This window comes from Rutidosis leptorrhynchoides, chromosome 6 (genome assembly GCF_046630445.1).
Source record: "Rutidosis leptorrhynchoides isolate AG116_Rl617_1_P2 chromosome 6, CSIRO_AGI_Rlap_v1, whole genome shotgun sequence".
Classification (NCBI taxonomy): Eukaryota; Viridiplantae; Streptophyta; class Magnoliopsida; order Asterales; family Asteraceae; genus Rutidosis; species Rutidosis leptorrhynchoides.
Window position 1 is genome coordinate 285,046,269 of NC_092338.1, and position 11,232 is coordinate 285,057,500.

Here is an 11,232-nt window from a genome sequence, read left to right on the forward strand (position 1 = left end):
TGTTACGTTTTCAAGTTATAGTGTATATATATATATATGTATCTATATACATATAATTATTCGCGAATCGTCGAGAACAACCGAAAGGTATTTGAATATATGAAAGTAGTTCAAAAATTTTGAGATTCAGTTTTACAGACTTTGCTTATCGCGTTGGAAATATTAATCATACAAAGATTAAGTTTAAATTTGGTCAGAAATTTCCGGGTCATCACAGTGTTTGCGGGTGAGCTAGAGGTCTCGAGTTCGAGCCCTGTTTGGGGCAGTTTTTTTTAGAAAAGTTCTTTGAAGGTAGTTCTCATTTCTAAAATTAATATTATTGTTATTATTGTTATTATTAGTAGTAATATAATTATTACTATTATTATTACTAAAATAAGAATTTATGATCATTTAATAGTATTGTTATTATGATTGTTATTATTAGTATTATAAATATTATTATCACCATACCATATAAGTATGATAATCATTATTATCATTATTATTACTAGTATCATACTATTAGTATTATTATTATTATGGTCATTAACATTCTATTAAGATTATAATTATTATTAAACTTACCACTATTATTAAAAATATTATTTTTCTAAAATTTTCATTCTTACTTTATCATTATTAGTAAAACTATCATTTTTGTTAAAATTACTATAATTACTATCAATATTATTATTATCCCTAGTCAGGTATTTCTACAATTATTAATTTTGCAAAACAAAAGATATATATGTAAATATATTATTACATAAAATATACTAATATTACATAAAAATTATGTTTCAACTAATATTATTGATATAACATTAATTAAATATCAAATAAGTATCATAATATATTATAAGAATAATTAATACATAACAAATATATAAACTTAATTGATTTATACTATAATGTGTTAATACTTGATATAGGTTCGTGAATCCGAGGCCAACCCTACATTGTTCAGTTATTCAATGCCGTCATATGTATTTTTACTATAAAATACAGTATCGTGAGTTTCATTTGCTCCCTTTTTAAATGCTTTTGCAATATATATTTTTGGGACTGAGAATACATGCGCTTTTATAAATATTTGACGAAATAGACACAAGTAATTAAAACTACATTATATGGTTGAATGGATCGAAGCCGAATATGCCCCTTTTAGCTTGGTAGCCTAAGAATTTGGGAACAGACCCCCAAATTGACGTGAATCCTAAAGATAGATCTATCGGGCCCAACAAGCCCCATTCTGGAATTTGGAATGCTTTAGTACTTCGATTTTATCATGTCCGATGGGTGTCCCGGAATGATGGGGATATTCTATATGCATCTTGTTAATGTCGGTTACCAGGTGTTCAATCCATATGAATGATTTTTGTCTCTATGCATGGGACGTATGTTTATGAGAATTGGAAATATGAAATCTTGTGGTCTATTAAAATTATGGAAATGATCGATTATGATAAACTAATGAACTCACCAACCTTTTGGTTGACACTTTAAAGCATGTTTATTCTCAGGTATGAAAGAAATCTTCCGCTGTGCATTAGCTCATTTTAAGGATATTACTTGGAGTCATTCATGGCATATTTCGAAAGACGTTGCATTCGAGTCGTTGAGTTTAGTAAAGATTATGATTAAGTAACTGACAGATTAGATCATTTATAGTTGGATATATTATGAAATGGTATGCATGTCGTCAACTTTCGATGTAAAGAAAGTTTGTCTTTTAAAAACGAATGTAATATTTGTAAAATGTATCATATAGAGGTCAAGTACCTCGCGATGTAATCATATGTTATTGTATTCGTTCCTATGGATTAGGACGGGTCGTCTCAACATGAAAATGCTAATTGGATATGCAGGAAAGGGAAGACTGTGCAAACATTCCTATCATAAAGTCTAACGTATATAAGTTGAAAAGTCACTTTATGGGCTTAAACAAGCCTCAAGACAATGATTTGCTAAGTTATCATCTGCTTTGTTATCATTTGGCTATATACAGTCAAAAGCAGATTATTGTTTGTTTACTAAAAAGGATGAAAGTCAGTTTACAGCCATATTAATCTATGTGGCTGATTTGTTAATTACTGGAAGTAGTAATGCTCATATTGAAATGTTAAAAGATCAATTGAATTCTCATTTTAATATAAAGGATCTTGGCAGTGTTAACTACTTTCTACCCATGGAAATCTCAAAATTAGATGTGGGTGTGTTTATTTCTCAGCAAAAGTATACAATGGATTTGTTAAAGGAAAAAAGGATTCTAAATTGTAGGCCATACAAGTTGCCTTTAGATCCATATACAAAGTTACAAGCTGATGTGGGTACTCCTTTTCAAGATACAGGAGTGTATAGAAGGTTAATTGGCAAGCTCATTTATTTGACTATCACAAGGCCGGATATATGTTAAAGTATACAACTGTTAAGTTAGTTTATGTAGTCTCCAGCTTCTGTGCATCATCAAGCAGCTAAACATTTGTTGAGATATCTGTTATTAGCTCCTGCAAAAGGCATATTATTGGTAATTAAGTCTGTTGTACAACTTAATGCCTAATGTGATTCAGATTGGGCCAATTACCCAATGACTATAAGGTCAACCACTGAATATTGTATTTTACTTGTTGATTCTCATGTGTCTTGGAAATCAAAGAAGCAAAGTGTGTTTTCCATGTCATCTGTAGAGGCAGAATATCGTGCAATGGCTCTTACACGCTGTGAAATTACTTGGTTGGTAAGTTTGTTAAAGGATCTTGGTTTGACAGATTTGGGTCCAGTTGATATGTACTTTGATAATCTGGTTGCAATTCATATTGCAGCCAATCGTGTTTTTCATGCTAGAACCAAACATATAAAGGTTGATTGTAACTTCATTAGAAATCAGGTCAAAGAAGGTCTAATCAAGCATTAATATGTCATCAGAAAATCTCAATTAGCTGATGTTTTTACTAAGATTGTTACTGTTGACCAGCATAATACGTTAATGAGCAAGTTGGGAGTTAAAGATTTCACTAACTCTCAACTTGAGGGGGAGAATAAATAATGTAAATACAAGTCTGCAAGGCACGAGAGTCAACAAAAGTCAAATAGGCAAAGTTAAACGAAGTCAACAAAAGTCAGCTAAAGTTCAAGGATGTTTTTATATTTAATGGATAGTTCAGTGGGGCCAGGATGTAAATAGTTAGTAACATGGTGTAACGACCCAGAATTTTCCGATCGTTTTATACTTATGAGATTAATATTTACATAAATTAAACCTTACCAACATGATAAGCAATCCAAACTGTTGAGACTTATATTTTTGAAAAGAGTTTAACATAACGTTTGACCGTCCAATTTGACCGATGATATCACGAACTATATAACACACGATAATTATACGATTATGTATATGTACATATCTATACATATTTAACATGATTTAAGGATGGTTTAACATTTCATTGTGAACTAACAACAATGAGTTATAAGTATACTTTGAGACCACTAACTTAAGTTTTCAAAACGATAACTATATGTAATGTTCTTTGAGATATATACTTACAATCTATAATGTGTTGTGATTTATGTCACCAATATGATTTAAGTGTAATGGGATTAATTTGTAACCAAAATAATCTTGATAAATATCGAACAAGTTTGGGGAAGTGTGGAGTGCACACTTGTTTGAACTTATCTTGATTATGACGGGGGTTCGGGGGCAGCGCCCCCGATAAGCGGGGTCCAAGGGGTGGCGACCCCTGGCGGAGTCCAAGGGGCAGAGCCCCTGGCTGGGGTCGAGCTGCCAGGTCAGCTTGGAAATTTTTTTTTTGGGCTAACATTGCTTTATTAAAAATGTCTTAAAATTTTATTTTTGGCCCGGTTGGACCCAAAATAAAAGCCTGCTTTTGAGCTTCTATTACCGTATCATACCCATCATCCATACGTATTTACTATTGGTAAATACACATCAAATCAATATCCTTATCAGCCTTAGATCTGCCCTAGATAAGAGGGAATCTTATTTATAAGCTAGCATACATTATTACTCAAAAATTCAACACAATAATTTGTCCTTGTTCCCTCAACAACCAGACTGTCCTATAAGTATCACCATCACCTTGGTTTTTCATTTCATTCTTACAACCATCTTTCTCTAACCAAAAACACACTCTTAGGAACTCTAAGTGTTCTTCACAATCTCAGCAAATACTCATGAAGAACTAGCTTCATGAACAACCTATAATCATCATAAGAAAGTTTGATCAAGATTATTTTCTATCTTTTCCAGTAGCTTTATCCAAGTAACTTGAGGTAGTAACCTTATTCATAATCTTATTCGATTCATATTTATATAGCTATCTTATTTTGTGTTATAAAATTTTTAACAACAAGAACATAGTTTGAATGATTTCAAACCTGTTCGCAAACTAAATAGATCCTTCTAATTTAATTTTTAAAACACTTCAAAACCTGTAATATATCATATTATGACAAAATCGGATTAATCATATCTTGGCTAATTAACATAATATTTAATATATATTTACTTATGATTTGATTTTATATATTCCAGGACCACCCGTAAACAACACGAGAAGATTAATCATAAGACCTCATGATTGTACGCAACACGTCATCTGACAACACGGTACTTTATGTACGCAACACGTCATTTGACAACATGGTACCATGGGTCGAGATTAATTCTGATCAATACGAATACGATGGGGTCTTTATTTATTTTATTGAGCAACTAATTGTGGACCATTAACAACAGACTGCTAACTACGGACTAAGAAAATATTAAAAGTATTATAAGTATATATATATGTAACGATTACTTGAAAAGAAAATATGCTGATATATTATATATATGGTTAGGTTCGTGATATCTATCGGAGACCAAGTCGAGTTAAATACCTTCAAGGAAAAGGTGAGTATATAGTCCCACTTTTAAACTCTAAATATTTCGGGATGAGAATACATACATTTTATGATTTACGTTATGGACACAAGTGATTAAAAATATATATTCTACGTTGAGTTGTACCACTGGCATACTTCCCTGTAACTTGGTAACTATTATTTACATGAGGTATTGTAAACGCGAATCCTGTTGATAGATCTATCGGGCCTGACAACCCCAACCGGACTGGACGACCAGTATTCAACGGTTGCACAGTACTTCGTTTCGGTAACTACACTTGGTACGGTGTAGTAAGATTTCATAATAAAGGGAATATGCGACGTTGATTAAATGTTAAGTATGGTTATCAAGTGCTCAACAACTTAGAATATTTTTATTAAAACGTTTATATATGAAATCTTGTGGTCTATATTTATAACGCTGCCGACATTAAACCTATATCTCACCAACTTTATGTTGACGTTTTAAGCATGTTTATTCTCAGGTGATAACTAAAAGCTTCCGCTGCAACATGTTGAATTTAAGCAAGATCTTGAGTATGCATATTTGTGTCAAAAATAAAACTGCATATCGGAGGATTTGTAATGTAAAATATGTTGGAGGTCGTATTGTTATTATCACATGTAAAGTTTGTAAGTCTAAGATTATCGCTAAACGATAATCATTATTAAGTTGTTTAAACCTTGTATTTGTAATAAAAGCTATGGTTTGTATTGTAAAAACGAATGCAGTTTTTGAAAAATGTCGCATATAGAGGTCAATACCTCGCGATGAAATCATATGTTATTGTATTCGTCCTTATGGTTAAGGTCGGGTTATGACACATGGTGTAACGGTTTTCAGTTATTCTGGTTTGTTACATAATTAGGGTTATTATTTATCCCCAATTAGTGAGTGTAATTTGATTCATTCAATCAATGGAGAAATTAAATCTTCAAGTGTGTTTATATTTTGCTAAACTTCTCATTAGGACATAAAGTAAAAAATTAAGATTTTCAAGATTAGACATACACGGTGTATTTCTTGTTCCAGCTATATATTTTTACATTCAGAAAAATAATATTCCTTGTTGATCCTACTTATAGATAGTAAGTATTGTAATAGATTTACAACGTTAGTTAATTCATTCCAATTAATGAATTAATATACCACCGAAGCTTGACTTAAATGGTATGTAGTGAGATGCAACTTGAGGTATTGCCAACTCAAGTTCGATTCTCATTCCACGTCCGGAATTTTCAACCTTTGATGGTACTTCCAACATCAATGCAATTTGAGAATGTCTCTGGAAATATTTTTACATTTAGAAAAATAATTTTCCTCGTTGATCCTACTTATAGATGATAAGTATTGTAATAGATTTACAACGTTAGTTAATTCATTCCAATTAATGAATTAATATACTATCGAAGTTTGGCTTGAATGGTATGAGGGTGAGATTCAACTTGGGGTACTGCCAACTCGATTGTCATTCCAAGCCGGGAGTTTCCAACCTTTGATAGTATTCTCAACATCAATGCGATTTGGGAATGTCTCTGGGAGGGTTTTCCCAACTTTCGATGGTACTGCCAACATCGTCGCAAATTAGGTTTTTCCTTTTAAAGCGTGTGTGGGTGACAAATGAGAGGATTTAATGTCGATAATGCCGTTAAAAAAAATTAATGAACTAATATAAATTTGACATTCAATATCAAAATATTCACATCTAAATCTAAATAAATATGAATATGAAATACAAAATATAGTGTAATTATAATTATAATAATTATAAATTATAATAATTATTATACTACTATAAAATACCTGGCTTATACAACAATTTCTAGAACGATTCAAACAGTAAATACCAAATATGAATGCTAAATGTCGAGCTGGCAGCATAACATCCAAATTCGAAAACGTACATACCACACAAATTAACTACCAAAACCCTCAAAACCATGTTCACTTGCACAGATTGATACGATTAATAGTTATGATTTCATGTGGTGTACATACAATTATGCATTGAACAACAAAGTACTTGACCTTAAAGATACGAAACATCCATAGACGGATAAGGGTTGTTCCCAATCATGTTGTCCACGTAATAGTGAGGATGATGAGCAGCATCCATGACCAAAAACTGCATGTCTTCAGACGGCTTCCAGTGCCGTTTTCTTTGGTTTATGAACCAATTGTTTATTTGCTTCTGGTCTAGTCCTGTTGATTCAGCCAGTGCCAACTTTTGAGCCTCCTACAAATTGATTCAGAAATAAATTTAATAAATAATAAATAATACTCCATATATGGATCATGGATGCACAAAGTAAAGTAAACGAAACTTCGTTTGTATATTATATATACAAACCACACACATATACAATTGTCTCCCCTGAGACTCAGAACCCACAACCTACTGGTTAATGAGTTACCTACTAGGTCAAAGACTCTTTAATACTCTGGTTTTAATAATCGAGTCAACATCAGACGTTAATTTATTAGCGATTTCACTGTCGCTTAGAGCATAAATTGAACTTCAGGCGGGTTTAAAATTAATAGAAATTTGATTATAGCATTTTCATGGTGTCTAGCACTTCTTTTTTAAACCTACTTATTGGCCGGAGGTTCATTCCGAAGTAATTTCTCTATCCATAGAACATTGAAAGTGAGGATTTTCTCTTTATTCTTGGTGTGTTTCATTGGATAGAGAGATGAGTTCTCTTAATTTTAGGATAGGCGAAAGATTGTCTACAACATACCTCTCTCATATGCCACATATGTGAGATTGAGTTTTGTTGTTATTATTGTTGTTTTAATAATTAAGTTACTGGTATTAAGTAATGTATGTAATATATATATATAGTATGAATATTTACGGAAGGATATGGCCATTTGTAGTTCCTAGTCCACCAATCGAGCAACTGTTGACGAGCTTCTTTGGGTAACTTTCCCTTCTTTTTCTTCTTCATGAACTCTTGCTTCAGACTACCTAAATACCCGCTATACTTTCGCAATAGTTGACCCTTCAATTCCTGATCATCAGTTTGAGGATCTATCAGATTGTTATTTACATCCACCTCTTCCTCCGAAGATCCGTTTTTGTCTATAGCTCCATCACCTGCACCACCGGATCGATATTAATTGTCAGTAACACCAAAAAAACACAAGTAGTCTATCACCCAATGCAATTAAAGCACTTCAGAGTGGTTCCTCGTATTTATTTATTTCCTCGTTTTTTAGCCAAAAAATGCATATGCTATACAGTACGGTTCTTAAAAAAATATTCATTAAGAGATCAAATAATATGCTATAATGTGCTATGTGTTAAGACTCTGGTTAACTTGTAAAGCGAGTTGTTGCCTCGAGATTAGTCAAATCACATAACGAGTAAAATCACTCAGGCCCGTAAGGGAACCAAAAAAATAAAATGTGCTACATGTAATTAGTTAGTGTGCTATACATTTACCTCACACACCAAGCTCAAATTTGTGAGTGTCTTGATGATTATAATTATAACTATAATTAAACAATGAATGAGGGATAAAAACAACAATAGAGAGCTGCTAGTGCTCATTGGGAATAGTTACACAAAAGCTTGACCAAAATAGTAGAGTTTTAACCGGGTGAACTAAAAACAAGTTAAATACAGTTTAATGTTTCCTTTGGTACTTGAACATATGGGCTGAAAATGCTCAGATAGAACCTCATGTTAACTGTAACAAAAGAGTAAAAACAAACATATAAATCAACCTGTTTGTACAGCTTATTTCCACTAGTATACTGTATACAGTAATAAAAACAGTGCAAAACATCAATTCAATTCCAAGATTTGAGTGATTTGAAGATTCATCAAAGTAATAGGGCCCCATACACACAGATGATTTAATTAGGTCCTCACCTACAAAATGTTTGTACATTTTACATGCATAAAGATCAAACATATGTCAAAGTTGTTCATGTTTATACATTGGAAAATGATGATAAAAACTTTGGAAAAGAGAAACTTTCATAAGAAATGTGACAAGTAACTGTAGGTAAACTGTGTGTCAATTCTTGGAAGCTGTGTTTAGACAATAGTTTAAGATCTTTGATATAAATATTACTGTTACATAATATTCTTTTGGGACGGGATATTTAAAATAATCTTAGGAAAGAAAATCAAGGAATGTTTTTCATACTGTAACAATCAAATGCATATTTTATTACTACTAGCTATGACTTTAAGAATATTGTAATGATCTTATCTTACTAAGGAGTAATATAATATTAAAAAAAAAACATAAAATAAAGAGTACTAACAGTGAAGAGAGAGATAGAATGATAAGGTGATATAATGAAATTAGTACCAGAATCTAAAGTAGAAATTGAGATAGCTTTGAACTGAGATTCAACTCTTGATAGAAAACTCATGGCTTCTTTGAAGGGTTTTGAGAGTTCTTGTTCATATTTGATTAACATCTCACAGTAAGCTTCCATGAACTGATCAAGTGCTGGATCTTGTCCAATGATCATCATATTCATACCACCACCGACACCATCACTACTACTACCGCCGGTGCCGGAACCACTGGCCATCGCCGCCACCACTGATGATCTGCAACCTTCTTCTAGTCTTTCTACCACTTCAGGTGGTGCTCCTATCTGCAAATAATTAAGTTTTGTTTTATTAATGCTTTTAATTTAATTTATTACTACTCCTATCCTATCCTAATTACACCCAAAGTAAGCACAAGTGGAGTAGTTGTTAGATTTTGCATCTTATTCTTATTAATTATAATAAAGGTCCTGCAAAATGATATGATTCTGTAGCTGTTGAATAGGTAGATTATACTACTCTATTTTGCTACTAAATGAAGAAATGACTAAAATAAATGATGTCACAATTCTAGAAAACCAACCCACTTGAGGGTTTCTTCTACAAAATTTCAAAATATATGAAGCAAAGAAAGAAAACCCTCATAACTACATCACTCATTTTTTCATCAACAGCAAAATTCACTATTTTCTTTCTTTTAAGTTGGTTTAAACCATATATAGTTGTAGATCTAGGTTTTGATATATATATATATATATATATATATATATATATATATATATATATATATATATATATATATATATATATATATATTAAATAGAATAAATAAATTACCTTTTGACAGTTGAGATAAGCTGATAAGAGACGAGGATAATGAGGATGAGACATGATTTTTGACTTAACAGATGATAAAGAAGAACAAGAGATGAAACTTAAGCCTCCACCATCACTGATACTACTATTATTAATGTTGTTGTCGTTGTCTTCAAGCATCATTGTATGATGATGATGATGATGATGATGATGATGATCTGATGAGAAGATTAGGTTATTTATGTTAGTGATGGTGTTAAGGTCGTTATATGCAACAGGAGATGGATGCTGCACAATATTAGTAGAATTATTATTATTATTATTATTATTATTATTGTCTTTTATACTACTATTATTATTTTTATTTTTATTATTATTTGTGTGAATGTAATGATCTCCAAAACTCAACAAACAATAGGAAGTAACACCACCACATTCCATCAATAACTCTCTCCTATCTCTATCTGCCAGAATAAAAAAAAGTTTTAACTCAAGTTACTGTTTGTAAAGATATATAGACAAAAGTACGAGTATTTCTTGCGTGTATATATATATATATATAAATATATATCTTTTGTTTGTATATTAGAAGTGTGGGGGAGAGAGATGAAATAACTGGTGTTTCTCCCGAGTTTTAAGCTTACAAAAGGGGGTATTTTTAGCCCTTTTCACTGAAAATCCTACTGTATATTAAAAAAAATGATGCCAAGTATTGATTTTTCATTAGGTAGGTAAACGGTGTAGTTGGAGTTAATGTATATTAAAAAACATGGTGCTCATAATTTATTTATTTATTTTTATTTTTTTGAAAAACGAAATATAATACTAAAACAAAAGAAAATTTTCTTCCAAACACCATTCATATTGTATTGAGTTTTGTTGTTGTTTGTTGTAACAAAAGAAAATTTTCCTCAAAAATGAAAGAAAATCAGAGAAACAGAACGATAGGAATACGAACAAAAAAAATCGTTTGAAACCAAAAACACCCCAAGAACTAAACAAAACAAGACATTAAACTACATCAAAAGAAATCAACTAAACAAGTAAGTATTTGTTTTATTTTATTAAGTTGGGAGGGCATTTTTATTTTTATTTTTAAAAAATAAAGGAGTGTTTGACAATTCTAAGGAGCTTTCTAAACACCCTTTTAAGGATTAGGGATAAGTAAATTTGACTCCTTTATATATTTAAAATTAGAGATCAGATTTAAAAGAAATTCTGAAAT

The 11,232-nt window shown here is 31.3% G+C and overlaps 2 protein-coding genes across 2 annotated transcripts; one reads left to right on the forward strand and one right to left on the reverse strand.

Annotated features, from left to right (window-relative positions):
* The first annotated feature begins 1,844 nt into the window (after positions 1–1,844).
* Positions 1,845–3,028, forward strand: LOC139854529 (uncharacterized mitochondrial protein AtMg00810-like). Its single transcript, XM_071843830.1, has 5 exons — positions 1,845–1,892; positions 1,991–2,308; positions 2,429–2,498; positions 2,553–2,842; positions 2,957–3,028. Exons 1-5 carry the CDS (start codon positions 1,845–1,847, stop codon positions 3,026–3,028), a joined length of 798 nt encoding a protein of 265 aa, XP_071699931.1.
* Positions 3,029–6,692: 3,664 nt separating this feature from the next.
* On the reverse strand, positions 6,693–10,320 carry LOC139851525 (homeobox protein knotted-1-like LET6). Its single transcript, XM_071840605.1, has 4 exons — positions 10,029–10,320; positions 9,223–9,517; positions 7,753–7,994; positions 6,693–7,130 (listed from the first exon to the last, which is right to left on the reverse strand). The coding sequence occupies exons 1-4, from the start codon at positions 10,188–10,190 to the stop codon at positions 6,924–6,926; spliced, it is 906 nt and encodes a 301-aa protein (XP_071696706.1). The 5' UTR covers positions 10,191–10,320; the 3' UTR covers positions 6,693–6,923.
* Between the last annotated feature and the right edge of the window lie 912 nt (positions 10,321–11,232).

What these genes read in the sequence shown, in the direction of transcription:
- LOC139854529 (XM_071843830.1), top strand. Translation starts at nt 1,845, where the DNA reads ATGCAGGAAAGGGAAGACTGTGCAAACATTCCTATCATAAAGTCTAAC. An exon ending in ATACAAAGTTACAAGCTGAT is followed by an intron (nt 2,309 to 2,428) that starts GTGGGTACTCCT and finishes TAGTTTATGTAG; the next exon opens with TCTCCAGCTTCTGTGCATCA. An exon ending in CTAGAACCAAACATATAAAG is followed by an intron (nt 2,843 to 2,956) that starts GTTGATTGTAAC and finishes ACTGTTGACCAG; the next exon opens with CATAATACGTTAATGAGCAA.
- LOC139851525 (XM_071840605.1), bottom strand. Translation starts at nt 10,190, where the DNA reads ATGATGCTTGAAGACAACGACAACAACATTAATAATAGTAGTATCAGT. An exon ending in AATTTCTACTTTAGATTCTG is followed by an intron (nt 7,995 to 9,222) that starts GTACTAATTTCA and finishes CCGGTGGTGCAG; the next exon opens with GTGATGGAGCTATAGACAAA. An exon ending in ACAAATGGCCATATCCTTCC is followed by an intron (nt 7,131 to 7,752) that starts GTAAATATTCAT and finishes ATCAATTTGTAG; the next exon opens with GAGGCTCAAAAGTTGGCACT.